This window comes from Varanus komodoensis, unplaced genomic scaffold (assembly GCF_004798865.1).
Source record: "Varanus komodoensis strain SLA01 unplaced genomic scaffold, ASM479886v1 scaffold1, whole genome shotgun sequence".
Lineage (NCBI taxonomy): Eukaryota > Metazoa > Chordata > Lepidosauria > Squamata > Varanidae > Varanus > Varanus komodoensis.
The window spans coordinates 96,138,248-96,161,747 of record NW_025335268.1 but is presented as its reverse complement, the minus strand read 5'-3'; the positions used below and the strand labels follow the sequence as shown (position 1 = coordinate 96,161,747).

The following is a 23,500-nucleotide window of genomic DNA, read 5'->3' as shown; positions in this document are numbered from 1 at the left end:
CATTTACAAAGGTTATTGGAAAGGGACTGTAGGAGTTTTACTCTCTTACAACCATTAGACTGGCATTTATTTCCCCCCTTCTCTTTTAGCCACAGTATGGCAGAGTCACAAAGTAATTCAAAAGAAATTTTCCAACACGCTCTTGCTCACCCTTTGTGCTGGCCCACAAGGATGCTGAAATTCAACATAGACACAACCGCCTCTCTCCTGGAAGATTAGGAAATCAAACTTCAGCCTACCAAAGAGTCTGGGATGTTGTTTTTGACCTTTATATTGTCCTTGGGCTACTTATGAAATTAGCTGTGAACTGAATGTTATGGCTGTGTGTCAGTTTTATACATCAGAAGTGTTCATGTCTGGCTGTACTCCGTCCCTTTCAGTACACTTAATTCCACCACTGCCTCCCCTTAGCCTTGTCTTTGAACTAATGTGTATCCATACATGTTGGTTGGCATCATTTCTACTTGTTTGCAAAAGATTTGTTTGTCACCAGGAGGTCTGCGGAAATAGAGGCTGCACATGACAAGACATTTGTAACAGTTTTTCCCCCCAAAGCAGCATGTGCTTTTCTTGTTGGATACTGGTTTTAAAGGCAATAGCCTATTTTAAAGACCAGTTCTGCACAAATTCTGGTGGCCTCTGGGATAATGACAAGTGTTTTGCCTGCATAAACAATATATATTCCCTTTTGAGGTCCCCACACACCTAGTTTCCCTCAAGCTCATCATCTCTGTCAGGTTAATCAATAGGCACCGTATGGCAGAGGGTCAGTAATCAGTGTCATCATGCCTTTAAATCGTGTTGAAAATTTGCTTAAAGCCTGGGCCAATTAACATCGAGATGATGAATGGATGGGTATATGGGAAGAGCCTTGTGCTTGGGGGCTTTGTGCAAAGGAGATGCTCAGCTGTTGAGCAGCCGACACCAGCGAATAAAATCAGCCATTCAAGTGAGCTCAGTCCACCCACTCTTAATGATAATGTCAATCTAGCAAAATATATACACATTGGAGTTGTCATGAGTTCATAAATCAAAGGAGTTTGTCAAAGGCATTCAGATTAACGAGGCAGCAGCAATAACAAGTCAAATTTGCATAGAGAATTGCCCGAATCTCAGTAAATTATGATCCTGTTTTTCATTTGATTATTTGCTAATGTCTCAAGAGGGAGAATGATTATATTAGCATGCAAAATCTACTCCAGAAGTAGGAATTGGAGGTACAGCCGACCAACACATGATGACAATTAATCAGTTTCTGCATACTAGCATGAACGCGCAAGGCCCAGAAATGAACTCCTTTTATTATTATTTCTCCTTGCTACTGATCCAAATGGTTCAGTTTGACAGCGACTTTATATTGCTTTAACAGTGTTCTGAATTGTGCCTGCAGGCAAGACATAGTTATGCAGCTATAACCAACCTATCCATCTGCCAACCAGATTGGAATTCTCCTATCCAAAGCTTCCATTAACCCCCACTGACAGCTCCAAACAGGATTAAGGATTTGAAAGCATAAAAAGGGCTCAATGCATAGACATGGTTCTTCTCTCACATACAACTCACAGACATTTGAAGGAAAATGCTGCATCTGTATGGCTTTATAATTAGTGTTGGCAGGCACAGTCTCCCCTGTCCTCCTATCTCATAAAAAAATGAAGCACCTCTACAGTTGGCTGGTTACTGTGATCCCTGCTATAAGATAAGAGGGAGTCTTAAAGGTGGTTCTGTTCTGTAGATAGACCTTTGGACTGCTTCCATCCATCCATTACATCTGATTCCATCATTTATATGAGTGAGTTCTGTGTGAGAAATTCTTAGTATCACAATTCAGATACTTCAGTATAGCTGGAGGGACTCTAAGGAATGGGTGGGTTTCATGAGGCATCTGTATTAAGAAATTGTGTATTGTGTGTTTGGGGTAATTATATGCTGTGCCAAGTTTAGTCTTTTAATTACAGGGTGAAGTCTTCTAACACAAATTAGATTTGTGAAGGGTCTCTCACATGTGGTTACTGCCTACAAATAGAGAATTGTCTCAAATGTATGCTGATATCAGCACTGGAAAATACAAGCCATTTTTACTCCACTGCTGATAGTGTTACTCCACTGCCCTACCTGTTAAGGTAACAATGAGGCTCTCAAGTGCTATTCACATGTGACACTTTACTAGGATTTTTTGGTGGTTCCTGGGGCCTTGCACTTTGGGCCACAATGGGGATTAAAATCATGCTACAAGATTTCCATACGGGGTCTCTGGAAGCTCACATTTCCTCCCTACTTTCTTTATGGCTACACTGTTTATCCAGAACTTTCATGCAGCATTTTCTTTTTCTGGTCATCCGTATCATTCCACTGATTTTGTGTGAACCATTTAGTGATCATGCGATAACCCTAAGCATTGCCTGCTTACTGCTCCTATGTGGGTTTAGCTCAAGGTATTGGGGTTCTGTGCCAGTCTGAAAAATCCTTCATGTAGAAGACAATTACAGGAGCACATGCCATGAGGCAGACTGGTCTGAAAAAAAGATTTGATGATTCATAGTACCTTGTGCTCCACAGAACAAGGGTAGGCAGAAGATAGATTGGTACCTACTAGTTGATCTGTGGGTGAGTTATGACGGATCAGCCTAGCAAGAGTTACCAGCTACAAACAGCTTAACAATCCCAATCCCAATACCACTTTTTGCACCTTGAAGTGAAGTGAAGTGGAAGAGTAACTCTTGTAAGTGCACCAAGCATCCTGCTGTTTGATTCTGTATGTGTGCTTTGCACCTGGCTCTAACTGGTGGACCTTGAGGTTTTAGTAAAGAAAAACATCAGTTTAGAGAGCCTTCATCTATATCGGAATGCCAAGATCTGATACTTGCAAAATCTGCTTGTGGGAGACTCCACATATTATACTATGTGCCTGCTTGCTGTATCTTGCTTTAGTTAAGTATGTTTGTCAAAGGAAACCAGCCTCATTGACGTGTGAAAATAAATTCATAGGCCTGGCTTCTGCACAATAATCCAGGAGGTGGTGGTGTTTTAAATTCTGGTTTATCATAGATGAGTCAGTGTCTGCAGCTCAGTCAACTCCTGTTTAGTTTTTTGTGCTAGTGGGACCAACAAATCATACAAGGGATCATCTGACCCTCATTTCCTCTTTCCCAACAAGCAAAAGCTGCAATCAGGGTTAAATTCAAGGTTTGTTTGGGTCAATCCAGTTAAGACCTGTGTGGGTTTTAATCCACATCTGCTATTTTCATTTACTTGCTGTACACTTTTGTTCTTGCTACTAGAAACTGTAGTCACTGTTCTATAATTTCATTGCAAAGCAGCACTTTATTGGTCAGTAGATTAGAAGGCAATAACAATTCTGAACTTTTGCTCTTAAGCGCACATTACCTCCTTGCTCAAGCAAGCATCCAGCGCCTTGTCCCAAAGAGATCTTGGGGAACTTACTGAACAGTTCAGTGAGGAGCAGTGCATAAGAACCATGCCAGATCAGACCATCAAGGTCCATCTAGTCCAAATTTTTGCTCACACAATGGCCAAGAAGCTGCACCGGGGGAGCCCACAAGCATGACGTGAGTGCACTACTTGACCAGCTCAAATTTCCTAGTATCTTGTAACCACAGGCATACTTCCTCTGAGGTAACATATAGCCATCTAGTCCAGTAGGCACCATTAGCTTTATCTGCCATAAATTTGTCTAATTTCCTTTTAAGGGCATCCAGATCGGCAATTATCACTTCATTTTGTAGAAATGAATTCCACAGTTTAACTGTGTGCTGTGTGAAGAAGTCCTTTTCTTTGAATACTGGATGTTCTTTGTACTTCTGAGATGCATAGTGGATAACAGGTGCTTACCACTGACAGGGCTTTTCTGTTTTTTGGAATCTAGCCCAAAATAGCATGTAGCATCAAAGATGGAAGTTCATACTCTTTCTTCTGAAGGTCTTGTCTTAACATGGTAGGCATGTCATGAGGAGCTGGCTGGAGCCAGGGTCAGACTAGATGGCACGGGAAGCCCCTTCTGACTTGCTCTGTTTCTCTGTTTCTAGTTTTATGCAAAAAGTTTGAATTTATTCACTGATTAAAAAATTAAAATCACTGTACCTCTACAAAAATATCCAGCATTATTTTAATTCATTTTATTTTAATTTTTTGTGTATGTGTGGGAAGTGGCACTGTGGCAGAACAAGGGTTACATCAACTCTTCTCAGTAGGCCATGGATATGCCCATGCTCTTGGTAGAAGGACAGAGTCGTGTAAGGTACTACTGCAGTTTAGTCCAGTGTTGTTGATACGTTGCTGATGTGTGAGCTCTTTTAGGAAATCGCAGATGCACAACTGTGAAGGTAAGAGTTATACAACAAAATGAGAGAAGAAAGAAAAGGAGGAGGCAGTAGAGGAGAAATGAAAATTTATACACATTTACCTGAGAATCATGTTGAACAAAGTAGACCTTCATAGGGTTGAGATGTAAGACTGCAGCCCAATACAAATTTACCTAGGACAAGCCCCATTTAACTCAGTAGTAGATACTTCTAAGTAGAAATACATAGGGTTGTACTGTTAATAAAGTTTGTTTGAGTTGATGATTATGCAAAAGATGGAGTTATATGAGAAGCTAGATGATGTCTTTTGCAAAATTTTATTATGAGTTACAAGACTTAGTATCAATCCTTCGGTAATTAACTCTTTCCCCAGGGTCTCTCTAAGATAAATTTCCAATAAAGTCCTGGAGCATCTTGTCTCTATGGTCATGCATGTAAATGGGCGCACATAAGGTACCACGTAATGCACACGTGACCATTTTACATGCTATGGTGGCTTCTTTTGAATTGTTAATAACGTTGTGTAAGACAATTATAGTTTTCAAGTTTATCTATTTATTGCATTATATTTTGACTTTTCTCCAGGAACTCTAGGTTGCCTCATTTTAATCCTTGCAACAAATGTTGAGAGATCATTCAGTGAGGAATGTGGGGCATTGCTGATTCACCTCAGGCAAAAACATATCTGGAACCAATCCCACCTGTATGTGTCTTTCCCCCCATAGGTTTGACTGTCATATCCGAATGAGACAATTCCTGTTTCTGTAGCATGCGTGTGAGCTTCTTTGTATGTTTGTTTTCCTGTGCATGTGTGCTGTATACTATAAAAAGGGATGTGATAAATGGGAACATAGTTTGTATTTCATTTCTTTACCATAGATAAAATGTTTTACTTCCAGGAGAACATGCAAGATGATTTCCACGACGTATGCAATATGTATGTGTTATTGCATTGCTACATGTAAAACATTTTTCTTCTTTTGCCTGTGTTTGTATACACACAAGCATAGTGCAAGTTTGCTGTTGGGATGGCGTAAGTGACCCATGACATCCAACTACCCCAGGACCCATGTTGGCCTTCATCTGGCCTGAGAATTGGTCATGGCACAGATTACGTTTTGAGAACATTATGAAGCTTGTTGTCCACCTGAAAACAAAATTTCCAGTTTCTAAGCAATTGATTCCATCTTTGCTGCTTCTTAAGGAGCATAATGTTTTCCAGTTTCTCAGTCTTTGCCAAGCGTAACTTAACTTGCTGACAAAAGTGCATGAGCAGCTCTCCTCTTTAATAGTCTGCTGTGTTGGTGCAGTAGAATGGGGCGACGACAAGCTGTGAGCCACCATATGCACTTGGCAGTCATTGTCTGGTCTTTGTTCAGCCAACCTCTTAGTCTTGCCACCTATAAAGATAATGAATAAAACAAAGGCTTCAAATTAGCTGTTTAGTTTCAAGAAAGAAATTGGTAAACTTGAAGCATGTTGGGACAGGCAACATAAAGGCAGTAGAATTCCATGGCTTTTGGTAATGTGTTTAACCTGGAAGGAAGGCTAAGGAGCAAAGAAAAGAAAGGGTTCCAAAAGTACATTATTTCTCTAGGTGCTGCCACTTGTAACGTTGAGTTACAAATCTAAACATGCTGTGTAATCTACTTGCTTTACATCGTTATGGCCTCACTTATTTTTCTCATTTTGTGTTTCCACCATATTTTATTTAATTCTACTGTCACTCACCCTACTTCCTGTTTCATATCATTCCTTAGAAGTGTAGTCTTTAAGTAGAACAACTGAGACAAGAGGCAGTAAGGTATGCTGTCGGCCCTTTCATATTCAAACTCCCTTCATGGCAGTTCACCACATTCTCTCTGTTTGGATTTGTCCTAAATCTTACTGGTTAGGAAGCCTGTCTGATTTTTATACTTTCTAAAATATTTCCTTTAATTATTTGCATTCTGCAAATAATTCTTTAAAAAGTGTTTCCAGAACACCTAATATTAGTGCTTAACACATCCTTGTTATCGAAATGCCAAACTAGTCTTGCCTAACCTGGTACCTTACAGATGTGTTAAGTATCTTAAATACAGTCCAAAGCCCTGTTAACCACATGGAAGTAGTGAAATTATTTCTGGATTCTGGCTGTGTGTCCCTGGTGGAGAGAGCATTGTCTTTCACCTTTCATTTGCCTGCCATAGGCAAAACAATTCTAGTCACTGTTTCTAACAAGCTGTGGTATCCCTTGCTAATGAAGATGGAAGACTGTATTTCTGGTACCAGAATGTCTGGATTAGCTAGAAATCTTTCCTGGGTAGAATGGCTGTGTTATAAGTGTCAAAAATGTATGGAGTAATCCTGGTATATAAAAGCCTGGTCTTGTCAGGTGGTTGTAATTACCGTGTTTTAAACCCAGGTGTTATTAAGAACCAATTACTTAGATATCTGTTTAATATGGTTAGCAGTATATCTGTCTATTAAATAAACACCTTCCAATTCAGTTGTTTAGAAGAGTTGAGATCCAGCCAGGTTATATGCGGGTAATACAAAGTTTCTGACTTGGAATTTTTTTTATTTGTTAATTATATGGGCAACTGTCATAAAGGATTCACTGGAATCCTTTGCTACTTTTGACAGTATCAGATATGTCACAGGATATATGCAAGTCCTTATGATGTGACAACCCATCCTAAAAATAGGCTACACTGTGCGAATTGTTCGTAAGCAAATGATCAAGCTTGCCATGGTTGTCCTCCCTCGCTTTCTCCCTTGGTTGTCCAGACTCTATCCAGGATCCTGCTTAGCCAGTCTTGTTTTTCTCACCCCTTTCCAACTGTTATCCTGTTTTTGTTCACTGTTTATTTTTTTTCCTGGAGCTTCATGTGCATATATACCAAAATATGCTTAAATTTTCCAGGTAGGTTTTTCAAAAGAACCTTTTCTTTTGATAGATGTCAAAAATAAGTGCTTATGAAAAGGGTATGGGATGTAGCTCATACTCTTCTGAAGTATCTAGAAGGGTAGAATAAGAGGAGGCAATGAGAACCATTGAAGCAATCCTTGAAAACTAGAAGATGATACTGCTAAAGGGGAAATATAGTCACCACCCCTTTTCAAGGCAGAAACCCCTTCCTGGTTTTGCCTTTCAATCGACAGCTGATAAATGTGCAAAAAGTAACCTTCATGCTTCCTGTTTCATAAATGTCCGTGGGGTATACTGTCCAGTAGGCAGCATCCTTGGATGCTGAGCGGGTGAGGCTGCATATATAGGTTACTTTGTGCACAAATATCAATATATTGGCCAGGCAAGATTTCACATTTTGGACAGCTATAAGCACACATCTGCAAAAGACGAGGAGGAAAAATGCAATTTCAGTTGCATCTGTTTTTTCTGTCTGCCCCACCACCTAAAAAAAAGGAGTAAGGAGCCAGTGATGTTGCTACAAAGCGCTGCTTGGGAATGATTGGATCACCAAGTGCAGTCACCAGGACAGGCTGAGGACTTTTGCTGCTCTTGCCAAATGACTCACTTCCAATGAGGTAGTTCCTGCGGTCAACTGACAACTCATCACGGATTTGACAGCCCCTACAACAAGCTAGGAACTGGCAGAGTTGCTTTGCCTGAAAACAAGCCACCTTACAGTTAGTAGTTGAGGTCCACAGGTATTTACCCAGGATGGGTTGCTGCATCATGCACACCAAGTCTTTGTGCATGCCAGATACTAATTCCAACTACCCAAATGTCTATCAGACAGACCAGAAATTGCTCCCCACTCTTTTAGTGTACAAAAAGAGAGGGGTGACAGCTCCTAGATAATGCTGCTGGAAATATCAGGGGTACTTTTTCCTTTTTCCTTTTCTGCTTTCTGAGATCGATGTTGAAAAAATATATCTGAATTGATGTTTTCTTCCTCCCAACCCCTGTCCTCTGCATAGAATTCCTCTGAGAGAGAAGATTGTAACAATGATGAGCCTCCCAGGAAGATCATTCCCGAGAAGAATGCACTCAGGCAGGTATGCAGTTGATTCAGGGCTGCAACCCCCCCCCCCAGCCCCTTTACTTGAAAGATCTAGAGAGATCTAGAGTCCTCTAGCCTACTTGGACCTTGGAAAGATCCAACAAATGTAAAACATTGCTTGTTCCCACATGCTCTTTCTGTTGTTCCAATTTATTTTACTGGAAAAGTATGCACAATGCACAATTTTACTGAAAAAGTATGCACAATTTCAACACAGAACTGTTGGAAATGTATCCTTGAGGGCTAATTCATATTCAGATCAGCATGGGAGCTGCTTCCCTGTGGATCCTAACCCATTCCAGCAGTGTCTTTAAAGAGGAAACTTGTGGATCAGTCCAATCATGTGGATGTTCTACATGCTTCTGCATTCCCCATCATATACTCAGCACAGACATGTATGTGTTCTGTGATTATAATCTGCTTGACTTGACCTCTTGGGGAACAGCAAGATTGTACTGCCACCGGGCAAGGGTTTAACTCTGAACTCCTTTGTGAGGGACTATAGTGAAGGTAAACAGAGCTAATGTTCAGTTATATTCCTTGTCCCAGCTTGGGCCAGAAAAGAAGGTAGGTAAGGTGAGGTAATGAGCTCTTTAGCCTATAAAGAATGACTGTTAATTCATAATTGGTTTCTGGTAATCAGGTGCAGACACATATAAGGGTTATTTACAGCCCTGCCATATTCTTAACCTTCAGTGGCACTGGGTGGATAGCTCCCCCTTAAATCTCTGAAAAGGTGAAGTCTTTTGCTTTTAAAATGTCCATTTTTAAGCAGCAATGATGACCAAAGCATTTTAAATGAATAATTTTACTTGTTGAAATGTTGATTTAGGGTTTATTTGTGCCATATCTTATTTGTTCTTTCTTTTGTAATGTCTTTGGCTGGACAAATAAACATTACTGATACAATGGCTGTCTTACCAGTTGTATGTACAGTAGAATGCTCTATGGCGAGGCCACATAGTTGGCACCAGTGGGTAGAGCTGGGAAAGTGGAAAAAGAAAACGTGTGATTTGGCTGACTTGTTTGGATAGGCAGGATTGACCTAATCTGAACTGCAGGCTATGTTGCCTAGAGAAAGTGATGGAAGGAGTAAATCGTAAAAGCAATGTGTTCCTCTTTTGAAGAAAATAGTTATTCATTCTTCTAGAACATAGATAGGACACATAGTCTATATTCTAAAGGGCAGATTTGTTGCAAAGTAAACATCAAAATAGGAGAAAGATTCATTTTATTTTTTTAAAAGATCAGCATGTACTTCAATAGCTGATTCTGATCTAGTAAGTTGACTCAAGAATCCCAAACAATCTTTTACTTCCCACTTATTTTTTGTTCACTGACAGCTTCTGTAGCTTTTATGGATGTTGAGCTTCGTTCTTTGTACCAGACAACAGTGGTTTCCCTTCACTGTCTTTTTCTGCTAACTGAGACTAGTTCTTATGATGACCCAAAGAGCCCTAATACTATGCACAATAAGTAACGTTTTATAACTGGCTAACTAGGGTCAATTCAGTATTGCTTTTCCAGCACAGTTATGCTATGCAGCAGAAAAACATATGTGGGGGTAGGGACTGTGGTTCCTGTGAGCATCATTGTACTGCCAGACACCTTTCTTGGTGCCCACAAAGGTACACTACCCCTCCCATTTAAAATAAAAGCCAGATTTACTTGCTGCAAGTTGCTGCCACCTTCATTTTCCCTGAATGCCTGTGGGCTACATGATGGAGCTCACAGACATTTTTTTGAAAACGAAGATGGCAAGTGCCTGAAGACTGATGCCTCCTTCTGTAGTGCATCCAGCCCCAAGAAAAGGGGGAGTGGGTGAAGAAAAAGACAGCGAAAACTTCAGGTTCAAAGGAGTCTGTAAGTGCGCCAGACCTCACCTCTTTCTTTTATTTGTGATAGGTTATTTGTCCTATCACATGACAGTCATTTTGAGGTGGTATCTATGACTGATTCTCAAATTGCTAAATGCACTCATAGGCCCCCAAAAGTTTGACTACCCTGGATATACATGTTATAACCAGCAGCAGTGTCATCCTGTAAGTGGTCCAATGTTGCAAATATTAGCTGCTTGAACTGTACATGTATGGGAAGTATACAGCATTTCTCATTACGCATTACAAAATTAAACACATCTCCCCACATGGAGACATAATATGGGGCAATCTTTATTTTGTCCACTTTCCATGTAGTCCTCTGTGGAAGACACAAATAGAATAAAAACAGTTGAAACGTATGAAAGGTTTAGGGAAATCTAAACCCTATGAACAGCTATTAAGGGAGTGGGGGGAATTTGAGATAAAAACTGAAAGTAGGGACATTTGTGTGTGTGAAATCTTGGAAGACCATGACAAGGAGACAAAAAATTTGGCAACTATGTTTAAGCTAAAAAACTAATTTTCTCACTGCTAAGTTATAAATTAATTTTAATAGGCTGATCCAGATGGTCCATTTGGAAAATGGATAGCCTGATCTGTTGAAAATTAAACTAAATTTATCTCTCTCATACTTCAAACTGAAGCTAGAGTGAAAAGAGTGCCCATTAAGTCCAGTGAATACAGATGGACCGGCAGGTCACACATGGGACTAATCTGATTCATTTTAAAAATAAATGTGTGAATGATTGAATCAGGCTCCTTGATTTGAGTCCTGTTGTGTACATGTGTGCAGCCTTTTTTCAAAGAGACTCTCAAATGCTTCAGTGCCTTTTTAACCTGTATGTTTCCATTTTAAATTCAACATCGTTGCCAAAAACTGTAATTAGTTTTCAGTACCCATCATTTAGCATTGGATCTGAATGGTGGATTGATTAGGTCAGGCATTTGTTATTTTAAGGGCTTGTCTCCATTTCTGAAGAGTGGGGCTTAGTAGCAGAGAGAGATTGCCTTTAGAAACCAATGAGGGGAAAGCTCTCCAGGGACCTTTGAGCCTTTTGGCTTTTGGGTGTGTTAAACAGAGCCATGAATGAAGATTTGTAAATTTATTGCAGTACCATCTGGGTTTCCTCCTCCTTTCTGCATGAACCATATTATTGTTGGCTTGTATCTGTCTATTGTGGTGGTCACTCTACAGGAGCTTGCCCTGGTCCTCCAAAGGAAAGTGATGAATAGCATGGGTCAGCAGGCATAGGTCACAGGGCAGCTGTCCAGGGTTGCCCTGAACTTGATTACTCTACTGTCTTTTTAAAGAGCCTGATACAATGCTGGTTGCTTCAAGAAATTTTCTCCCCCTTGCTCAAATGGGGTAATAATGAACTGCCTTTTTGCTGTCAAGACTTGCTTTACAGGGCAAGTGGGGGGCAGGGAGAAGTCTCTGTGGAGAGGAAATCGTGGCAAAAGGTGCCATGTGGGGAAGTGCTGATGACAGCAAGATTGCAATGACAGGCATTTTTGTTTGAAGCGCAGATGGAATGGAGGCAGCCATTGCGGGTCTCCCTGTCACTAAGACGCTTTCTCTTTCCTCATCCCCCTTCCACACCCCCACAGCATTTCCACAAATGTGCAGCAGTTTTTGGAGGCCGTGCATTTTCTGGGAGGCGTACAATTCCCCAAATCCCAATCATTGGGTGTTTGCAAGTATACGCAAGCCACAACAAAAGCCACAGTAAAAGATAAATCATGTTATAGTTATGGTAGAGTTAAATGTGTATGTTTGAGGAAGAGGCAGCTCTAGTTTGTAGCACTATTTAAAAGGTAGAATAACCTAATCCAGAAAAAAGTTTTTAAAAATAACAGTGCCCATAATTTTTGTGCACTTGTTTCCTGTTAACTGTCAGTACCCTCCAGAGTTTATTTCCTTTATACCCAGGATCGGGTATTATCCCAAACATTTAGTTGACCAGAAATTCAAGACTGCATAGTGGAGATATTGTTTTGCAGCAGAAAAACCCACCAGTTTGTTTCCCGCAGCCTGCTTTAATGCTAATCGGGTTTGTCAGATGTGCTGCATTTCTGCATTCCTCTATAAGGGAGTAAATTGCTAGCGTTGTCTATTCTCCTGACCTTTTGTTTCCGTGTCCACTTACAGCCCAGTGAACGTGGGTAGAGATAAATAAAGCTCTGAGCAGGACTTCCAACTCTTTGAAAACAGCATGTTGCCATCTCCCTAGTTATATTTCTTTTAAATGTTTACGTGTATGCTGAATTCTTTTCTCTTGTGTGGCTGGAACCCTGGGGCCTCGGAGCCATGAGAGAGGCCAAAGCGCTAACAGAGTGGCTGTCCCCTTGTTAGCTTGTTCCTTTCTTAAAAAAAGGAAAAACAAAAGCAAGATGAAGCCCATCTGGCTTGGGGCATTACATTTTCCTCCCCCGTGCACCTCTATAGATGTAGAGTTTCACCTGCAGTGAGGGTTTACATTGATTAGGGAGGGTGCAGTAATTCAACTCAGGCCATCCACTTTAGTGATACTTTGCAGTCTTTAAAGGTGCTGACCCATTGAGTTAAACTGTCAAGAGGAGGATAAAAAAGGACCTTCGTCCCAGGAGGTAACAGCTGCCAGGTTTTCAACACCTTGTGCACTGCTGGAGAAATGTCACCAATTGTCAATGGGAAGAAAAATGACTGACTTGGCTGCCATCTTCCCTTTTTAATGACTAGCTTTATAAAATGAGGAATTTAAACCTCTGAAGATCAGCAAGCACAAGGCAAGCTGTCATTGTGCGAAAGAAAATCGAGAGGATTTAAACTCTGTTGCCGATATATTCCTTAGGGTTGAGTAAAGGAGGAGAAAGGTACAGTCAGCTGAATAGGTTAGGATGTGCTTTGAACAATCAGACATAGGTGTAAAAGTTTGCTGTGGCTGCACACAGCCAGCATTAGTGAATCTTTTTTGTTTAAGTGGATGCGTGTTGTGGGGGGAGCTCGATTCATAAGCCAGTGAACTGAGAGAAAACATACTGTATTTCTGCTCTTTGGAGGACAATTTGTTTTCAAGCTGCTACCAGATGGCTAAATACCATGACATTTCTCTTTTGTTTGGGCTTTTTTTTTTTGTGGGGGGGGGGTTGTTTCCTTTTTTGTTTTACAAGCAATTCAGTTCTCATTGCTTTTGTCAACATTGCTTCACTGCATTACTTCCAAGTGGGTTGCAGTGGGGAAAGAACAGGACAGAAAGTGGCGTTGTCCTTTTTTCCTTGGTTTGGTAGATTAAAAAAGGAAAAGAAAATGTTAAAATAAAGACATCTTGGAAATGGGCTGAGTATTTCCTCTCTTTCCCCCTCTTCTTCCTGTTTGTTTTTAGGTTAGTCATTTTAATTGTACTGAGTAATTAGAAGGTACATACAGCCAAGGGAGCATTGTTATGGAAATTGCTCAGGAAAAACCATTCCCCATCCACCATTGCCATGTGTTGAGACAATTCTACCCTCTAGTGGCAAAATTAGGGACTCTGTCTCCACAGTAGGCAAGGTGTAATTGCAGTATGACAAACTGAGCTTTGGGGACATTTCTGTAAATGTTCTTGGTTTTGGCTTGGCTTGCCTATATTTTGTCTCGCCGACTTCATGCAGAGATCTTTCTCCTTCCCCACAAGCATTCTGAGCTATGGAAACTAGAAATGTAACCTTAAATTTAGAAATACTAATCACAGTGGATTCTGGGAAATGCTTTGCAGCTTGACTTAATTCTCAGCTTCCTTTTTTAATTACCTATTTATAAAAACGCTTTTAAATTTGCAGGCATTATTTAATACTTTTGGAAGAAGCACCTCACTGGAAATAAATAAATAAAATGCCTTTTTAAAAATAGTCTGTGTTAAAAGACCTTAAGGGTAATTAATGAAGGTCTCTTAAGACCCTATAAGTGAGATGAAAGCAATCTTACTGAATCTGCAGGAGTGATTTGTTTATATAACTTCCCACTTCCACTGAATTCTTCAGAGTCTAATAACTATTTTCTTACCATTTGGCAATTGGTGCTTTGCTACAAAAGCCCTTGTTTGAGCAATGAAAGAGTTTAATAATCTTGTCTCTGGAAATGACTTGAGGAGGCAGTGCTGTTGGATTTTGTAGTTTTTATTACGATATTTCTCTGATAAATCATGTGATTATTGACTGGTAGGGGAAGAAATCTTATTGAACACTTAGGTCACTGCACCTATTAAAGTGGTGCTGTGTTCAGAGACTGAATCTTTGAAAGCATTGCCAGAAGAATGACTTCTTACTTCATCCATACAATTGCAAAAGGCAGCCATTGTTTTAAATTAGGGCTGGGAAAGTGTGGCTTTTCAGATATTGTTGGGCTGGAACTTCCATCAGTCTCAATGGGGAGGGATGCTGAAGGCTGCAGTCCAACAACATCTGGAGAGCCCCCTCATTCCTGGACAGTCTGGAACCCCTCACAGATTCAAAGGGTGTTCATCTCCAACAATTAAGCCCACTCCACACTAGTATTTGAAGGATCATGGCAATTCCAACAACAGCTTGTAATTAGCCACATGCCTTCAGCTACTTCTCATTTTCTATTTGTCATATTCATACTTTTGTATGTTTAGTGGTATGCCTAGAAATGCGATTTGTGGGATTGAGGTGTCCTTTGAGATGCTTGTGAATCCAAAGGATGCAAAATGAAACCTGTATGGTGATACAGAATCTGGGATTTTAATAAATTGGTTTGAAAAGGGGCAAGCAGGGGAGTTTGTAGTCCTGTCTGGGGAAAAGGCTGTTGCCCAACTATGTTAACAGTATTTACCAAAAATATAAGAAGATCCATTTCCGAGTTGTGTACTCTTTTCTGTGTTCCTTAGTCCTTCACTCCTTTTTATATGTCAAGATAATCCAGTTCAGAATATTCCAGTTTCTTTCACTCCCACAATAGCGTATCCAGACATTTATGAACATTCATACAAATGTTATAACTTATCTAATTTTGAATGAGTAGTAAAAAAATGTTGTCTTTTCTTTCCTTAGCTGTTTCCAAGCATACACGTGGCAGCTTGAATCTTGGTCTGGGGATGGATGCATCTTTGTACCTCCCAGTTCCTCTCATTGCATTTCTGTTCCTGACATGATTTGAAGCAGCTGTATGTTTGTAGATATTCTTTTCCATTAGTGTGTGTTTTGCTATAGGCTGCTTAACACTCATCTCAAACAGCTTTTGCAAGGTTAAAGGAATGCAGCTTGGTAACAAGTTTGTGTCATTTTAAATATATACCTTCCAGTAAATAAGGAGGAGTCTAGCAATCAATCCCTTTTAGTGTGTTATATGTTTCACCTGACAACTAAACCCTCTATTGATTAGCCATTACTTTGTTAGATAATCCTGTGTCATTGAAGCCACTGTAAAAATTAAACTCTTTAAAATGTTTTACCCTAGCAGCAGTGTGAAAATTGAAAACTTGTTCAGAATTATAGCCAGCTTTCACCAAAAGGGTAGTTTTCAACAAACTGGTTTATGCTTGCATTCTTTATATGCAGTATAAAATCGTATTAAAGCACTCCAACGCAAAACTATTTGCCTCTGGCATAGAATCAGACTGCCATTTCAAGCAGTGCTTCCCATGGCCTAGAAATGGCCTCTCTTGGTAATTGGGGAGGAGATGCTTGGACAGTTCACATTTCTACACTAGAATTGAATCAGAAATCCTTTTATAGCCAAAACATAGAATTTGCACTTCTCCTATAGGATGATCAAGAGCGTGACCAACTGTTGTGAATCCCACAAATAAGGAAATGACTAGTTAGAATATTAAAGTCATTTATTTAGGTCTTTGGTGGCAAATAATCAATATATTTTAGGGCACAATCCAGTGCCTTTTACATACTTACATACTTCAAGCATTTACATACTTGAACATGCATCCAGTGTGAGGTGCAGTGGTGATTTTAATCATTGCCATACCTCATGCCCTACATTTCATCTAGAAAGCCCTTTTCTGCCATCTAGATGATGTGCTGGAGAGGAAGGAGGCTGTGTTGCCATTTGGAAATGGCATAAGCCATCAACCCTGGCCTCCTCCCCACTCCCAGCGCTCCCTTTTTCCTGCTCTCCAAGGTCAATTTGTAACCTTGGAGAGGCACCAAGCTTGGTTCTTTTCATGCTAGTTGCAAAGGGAGCAGGGCACAGCATTCAGCATCCCAGCTCTGGTGTTGCAGAATTGAATAATCCTGTGGCTTCCCCAGATAATGATGGGAGGCTATAGGATTCTGCCATAAATGACTTAAAAACTTATCCCTGATTAATTGGATAGTAGATTTGATGAAAGTATTTTAACATGTTTAAAAAAATATCTGACTAGCAAGAAAATGTTGCTTTAGGAGAGGGACTCCCTCTGATTTTTCATGTATACTGCAGTCTTGCTTCTTAGAGGGTTCCTGCTGTAACATATGTGGACATAATTTAAGAATAAGGTATTACATTTTCTTCTTTGGAACAATTGTTTATGTGGGCGTAACCAAGAAGAAACCTTTATTAATCCCACGGAGAGTAGATGGCAAGTTAGTATATTAAATTGTTTTATTCAGGAGTGCAGTGATTATGTCAGGGATGAGTACCATATGATCCACGGACTATGTGTGACTCCTGGCACAGCCCCAAATTAATTTTTTTAAATGCCATGTGTGGAGCAGCAAAACTATCAAAATCAGTTTGCAAACAAGCTCTGTCATTATGGATGCCTTTTCTGCTTCATGGTACCGGGGGGGGGGGGGGGCATGGGCTGCAAGGAGAGGAAGGTCCATGGAGAACAAATGGCTCCCAGCCCACCAAAAGTTGCCACTGATTTAGACGATTTCCCTGATTTGCACCCATGTACAGCTCATCATTTGCATGAACAGTGTCCTGAATCCAATCACTGGTAATTCCAGTTTTAAAAATCAGTAGGAAATAGCAAACATCTCTTTCTAAGACCATGGAGACTGACTGCCAGTCCAAGTGGCATGCAGCACCTTTTCTCAGCTTAAACTGATAAAATAATTATTACCCTTTCTGGGCAGACATAGTCTAGCTGCAGTAATCCGTGCCCTGGTAACCTCCAGTTTGGACTATTTTAATGCCCTTTATGTGGTGCTGCCTTTGAAAACTGTCTGGAAACTTCAGCTGATTCAAAACAGGGCAGCAAGGCTTTAACGGGGACTGGCCCATATGAGCATATTACACCCGTCCTCTTCCAGGTGCACTGGCTCCCAGTTGAAGTCCAGGCCTAATTCAGACTGCTAGTATTAACATTCACACCTCTAAATGACTTGGGGAAAGGTTATCCAAAGGAACGCCTCATCCTTCCTGTACTTACCCATCCTCTAAGGTCATCTTCTGAGGTCCTTTTCCATGAGCCCTTCCAAAGGAAGCAAAGAGGATGCCTACCAGAAGAATGGCCTTTTCAGTTGTGGTACCCTGATTTTGGGATTGAGCTCCCTAAAGAGGGACACCTGGAGCCTCCTCTCTATTCCTTTTGGTACCAGAAGAAAAGGTTTTTATTCTCCCGGTGTTTCAATAATTCACTTTTTAAATTTTAAAACTGCATGTTATTCTGTACCTCTGTACCAATCTGATGCAGTTGCTGTGATTTTATAATTTTATTGTCTTACTATTCCACTGCTTCATGGTTCTTATGTGATCCTTGTTTTCTTGTTATATGTTTTTACCCTTCAACTTTTGTTAACTGCCCAGAGAGCCTTTGGCTATTGGGTGATATAAAAATGAAATAAATAAGTAGATAATACTGGGCAAGATGAACAAATAGTCTGACTTTTTATAGGACCCTTCCTAAGTGTCTGGCTGGGACTATGAATTTTCCACAGAATATCCATTCCAAATCTGTTTTCACATAAAAAGAACTTTAGATCTTCTGTGTGGAGGAAGGATAGAAAATAACTGAATACTCAAAAATTTGGTAGGCAGATTTTTGTCCCTTCATTGCTTTATGCAGGCCTACAAATCTTCCTGTATATCTCTCTTTCTAATTTACCTGCAGAATTTGGCCACTGAATTGTTCAGTGGGTTTTCCTACTTTATTTTATGTTTTATTTTCATCATTTGTATACTCCATAGCTAGACAGATTCTACAGTGGTGAATAATAAAAACAGAAAACAAGATTAAAATAGTGCATTCAAACAAGGTGACACTACAGCTACGACTGATCAGCAAGGAAGGCTTCCCTGAAGGAAGATGTCTTCTGCAAAGCACCAAAAACAACACAGTGTTGGTGCTTACCTGAGCTCCAGAAGCAGCAAATTCCATAGAAATCGAGTTGTAACACTGAAAGCTCTGTACCTAGTGAACTCCAGTCCAGTCACAGGTTCATGTGGAACTACCAAGAGAATAACCTCCAATGACCTCAGTGACCAGGCAAGTTGGTAAAAGAGCAAAGCACTTTCTCAGGTATCCTGTTCAAAGTCTAGGACTTTGTTTACTAGTATCAGAACCTTAAAACCAACCCAGCTGGCAGCCATTGTGGTTCCGTCTGCAAATAAGTTGCATCCAGAAAGAGGACCATTTCCAACAACAGCCAAGTTGTTGCATTCTGGTCTAGCTCCAGTCTCTGGAGCAGCTTTAAAGTGGCTCCACACAGACTCCTGTACTGAAAGTTTTGTATTGGCTGCCAATTCAATGTTCCTCCTGGTTGATAAGGTCAGGACCGGGTTAGCCAAGGAACAACCTTCCCCAGTTTAAGCTGCCCAGCTCTCTACATTCTGAAGGGGAAGCCTTGCTTACCATACCATGGTCTACCGTTATTTGTTTGGCCATGGCATAGTGAAAGGCCTTCTTCTCTGTTGCAGCATCTCATTTCCTCATTGAGATCTGGTGGGCTCCTGGTGTAGAGCATTTCTGCCAACAACTTAGGACAAATTTGTTTCCATGGGCATTTCTGTGACTGTTAGAATCGCTGGCTACTCATGGTTATTTTAATGAGTTATTTTATTCTTCTGTTACTGTCTTATGCATTGGCTTTGTGAACTGCTTTGGGGACTTATCTTTCTAAAATGAAAAGCAAGATAGAATCTTTCTAAAATGAGATAATAATAAATAAGACAAAATGCACAAGTTTATCAAAACATGGTAAAGAAAAGCAAAATACTGATGATGTAATACTTTCCAAAGTTTCAAATGTATATAAAAGTACAGTAACTATAATATCCCCCACAGAGGAAGACACTGTATAATTCCCAAGAGATCATTTTTTTCACTAGCCACAAGTCAGTTTTGTGAGTCGGAGCTATTTGGGGTAGAGTGTTGCAAAACCCACCACACTCCAAATATAACAGATTATAAAAATTTGTACAAATATTAATTTATGGACAATATTCCATTCACTGCTAATTTCTGGCTCATTGTCTGTTAGCATGACAAACATTTGAAGTATAATGGACATGGGGGACACTTGGGTTCAGTGCAAAGAGCAATTATTCCTAACTTTAAATAAAGAAGGTTTCCCCTAAAGAGCCAGATGAAGCTGTTACTTTTGTGACCAAACCCAGGTTAACTCCATGTGGCAAGCAGAGCCTTCAGTTTCTCAAACTTTATCATGGTGGTGCCATCCTAAATTAAGAAAGCAATTGTTCAAGCCTCCACAATCACCATTAAGTACACAGCAGCAACAGATGGTTTGTGTGACTGTGCTTTTTTATTGTTCAGAAGGAAATGGGGACTACTGCAGGATGCACTTCGCAAGTTGTGAAAACTTTCCTTTTGATGTTCAGACAGATTAAAACATTCTTGCTGTTGGTTTTGTTTTTTAAGGAGCTGGGATAGTGCTGTTCGTTGATTTTGTTTTTACTTAGATCTGTATTTTAATTGTTTCTATATTTTGTTTTCTGTAGGCTACCTTGAAATATTTTTCAGTGAAAAGTTAGTAAATTTAGTAATCGTTTATTAAACTAATTTAGATCTGCTAGCTAAACAAAAACATGGAAAAAAGAGGTTTGTCCCCTTTTGTACTGGCATTACACATGAAGACACATACTGTAATAGTTGATGAGGGGGTGTGAGCCTTTGCCAAAGGAGGAAAAGTCTGGGGCTGCCTACTTTAGATCACAGCTTTAGGGAGTGGCACAGCAGGTTAAACCAGTGAGTTGCTAGGCTGTTGATTGGAAGGCCAGCAGTTCCAATCCACGCAGCAGGGTGAGCAGCTGCTGCTTCGTCTCAGCTCTTGCCTACCTAGCAATTCAAAAGCATGCGAATGTGAATAGATAAATAGGTACCACTTTGATGGGAAAGGTAACAGTGTTCCATGCCTCTCTCGCGTCTCTGTGTTTAGTCATGTCGGCCACATGACCATGGAAGTGTCTTTGGACAACCGACCTCTAAAGAACAATTAGGGTGGGGATTAGGGAAACAATATAGCAGAGAAGAAGGGGCAATCCCATAGTACTAGCAGAAGTTTCCCAAAGTACTTAATCTAAACTTAACCTCACCTCTTTCTTCCTGTCAGTCTTATGTTCAGGCTACCTCACTGCTTTCACATTTCCAGTTTGTTACAGTCTCAAGGAAATATGGGGTAATAGGTAAACATAAAATTAGCCACTTCAGAAGGCAATTTTTTTTCTTTGCCTTATCATTTGATTTCTTACTTAAGAATTCAAATGTGCAGATATTTCTTGCCATGGCACTTGAAAAGTATGTCTCTGGATTTAATCAGTATAAATGCTTTTACAAGAGGCATGACCATCATGCGCAATATATCTAGAAGGCCATATTTTTTCTATTCTTCAAGTTATAGTGTGGAAATAGAGTTAGCTGCAGTATTTACATGGGTTGGCTAAGAACTACTAAACTTACTTTATCCAAAACCGCTTTTCCCCTCCGCTTCACAGACCTACAACAGCTGTGCCAGACTCTGCTTGAACCAGGAAGCCGTATGCTTAGGGAATGCTGCTGTGAAGACTGAAAACTGCGTAGCCAAAGTAAGAAAAGCTTCAACTACCATTCTTCCGCAACCTCAATAAATGACAAGTTCTTTTGTGTGCAGAGAGGCATTCTGACCTTTTAAAATTGTGCTTTCTGAACATACTGGTTATAAACATAATTAAATCTGTTGGGCAGCCTTCCCCAATCTGGCTGCACTGATCAGTGATGGTGCAAGTCTAGACAACTCATCTGAAGGGTGCCAGGTTGGGGAAGGCTCCATGCAGCATTCCCAGTAGCCTAATCTGCATGCTTAAAACAAAAAAAAAGAAACTTAAGCAGCCCTCCTGTTTCACTCCTTTGCTACTCTCTGAAATCATGAAAAATGTAGAAATCAGGTGATGAAAAACTTAGAAATAAGGAAGTTAAAAGTATAACTTTAACTTTAAGAATACATGCTTGGCTTGGGCGTGGCTTAACAACGGGTGCATTAATATGAAAAATTCACCATACAACTCTTGCCCTCCATCCTCTGATTTATTTTCATGGTCCCTTCCTTGGAACAGGTTATTAACCCTTGCTTTCAACAGAGGGAGGCATTCGATTGGGCAATGAGACTGCTGGGCCAGCACCCTGTTTTCTTTCCTAAGGCAAAGTTTCAATTTTAATCTCTGTTCCTTTGACCCTGAAGTGTGCTAAACAGTGAGGATGCGATACTCTCATTCCCCCTCTGCTGGCCAATGTGTGGAGTTGCACGATGAATTCCTGCACTCATTGCTGCACAGAAACTTTTATCAGAGGGATGGAGAAAGTGCTGAAGAAGCCCCTGATTCTAAAACAAAACATTTGCCAGGGGATGGCAAATTGGGAATGTTCCATTTTATATTGCCACATCAAAAAAAGCATTCTCCGGGAAATGTGCATCCTGTCTTAGCTTTCCCTGCAACTAATTATAACTTCTATAAAACAAGAACCGTGACTAAGGGATTGTGAATGACTGGAAAACATTCCAGACACGATACAGTGTATATAAAAAGGGCATGTTTAGCCTTGCTTAAGCTTCATGTTTCCATCGCAAGGAAGTTCAGGATAGCTCTGCAGGACAGATGAGTCCATGCAGCCATCTGTTAGCAAAACCAGCTGGTGCTCTTGCAGCACCTCTTTTCCCTCCCCTTCCCACCTCCAACAAAATGTTTGGTAGAAAAATTAGCACCCTCTTCTCACAGCTCATTCCTAGGAGTTTCTTCCACTAATTCCCATTTTCCAAAATATGCATATTAAATCTATTACACCATATCCAAGGCCAGCTTCTTAGGCTTAATTTGAATTCTAGAAAATGTTCTACTGACAGATGACAGTGCTGTGCAATTTTTCTCCACTTTGCAATAAAAATAGCCATTTTGCAGAACATAAATGGTTCCATAAATTGTGTCAGTCTGTACTAATACCTAGGACAGGGTGTGAACAGGCTGGGCAATTGCTCATAGTTCATAGCACCATGGGGATCCTGCTTAGCCCCCCAGGAAGACAAAATTCTATCTAAAACCAAATAGTTGTCATAGTTTGGATTTCATAGTATGTGCAGAACAGCACGATGGAAGGCAAGCTTTGGAGCCACAACCCTGTATAATTGTGCCTTCCCTCTTATGCTCTTTGCAGTTCAACATGACAGCAGCTTCAGTGAACGGATTAGAGGCATTGCAGCCAGCCTCCAACAAGTGATTGCGGCTTAGGCTGCAGCACGTAGGGCAAATGTGGTACAAGGTTTATTGCTGTGGGACGAGGGGGAGTGGCAATTAGGCCAAAGCCTGTACAGTTCCTAATGCACGTGATATAGGAGGTCCAGTGGGATTGTTAAAATGGGAAGCTGTGCAGTCAGAGTTTCAGCTCATATCTTTAGAGGGGGATGAAGGCGACTTAAGCATCTTTTCCCTGATGTCCTGAAAAATGTGGATGCAGGTCTAGGACATTCTATGGCAGGCAGCGGGAGGAGGGGGTCTCTCAACTGTAGCATCTAATGTGAAATTCACTTCTTAGTTAAGTAGCATTTCACATGATATAAGACGTGTTCTTTATTTTTCTACAAAAAGATTTAATTGCCAGTTGAAAAATTGTCTTGAAAAACCCTTGGAGTTAATGATTTGCATTCTCATCCTGAGATTATGAAATGGTTTGGCAGCATTTTCCCAACATGCTGCTCTTCAGGTGATAAGCTTTTGTTCTGTTCAGAGTTCACTGCTGTGACCAGAACTTACATGTGGCTGGCAGAAAAACATGAGGGAGATGCACTTGCTAAAAGTAGTTTGTAACACCTTTAATTAAAGGTGTGCCCTCAAAATGGTTGCCCACAAAAATTAGAACTCTGTTAATTTCCCCTGGGATCTTGACAA

General features: G+C 40.4%; 1 protein-coding gene across 10 annotated transcripts in view; it reads left to right on the top strand.

Moving 5' to 3' along the window:
• Positions 1–23,500, top strand: part of BTRC (beta-transducin repeat containing E3 ubiquitin protein ligase) — a 144,292-nt gene that overhangs the window by 53,519 nt on the left and 67,273 nt on the right. For 5 of the 10 annotated variants that reach the window (XM_044437238.1, XM_044437210.1, XM_044437265.1 and 2 more), the window contains 2 exons: positions 8,247–8,324; positions 21,080–21,169. The exons of 1 other annotated variant lie outside the window; for it this stretch is intronic. In XM_044437238.1, coding sequence (XP_044293173.1) covers positions 8,247–8,324; positions 21,080–21,169 — 168 coding nt within the window. The remainder of the gene's footprint in view (positions 1–8,246; positions 8,325–21,079; positions 21,170–23,500) is intronic. 4 more of the 10 variants (XM_044437275.1, XM_044437245.1, XM_044437255.1 and 1 more) reach the window with 2 other exon arrangements.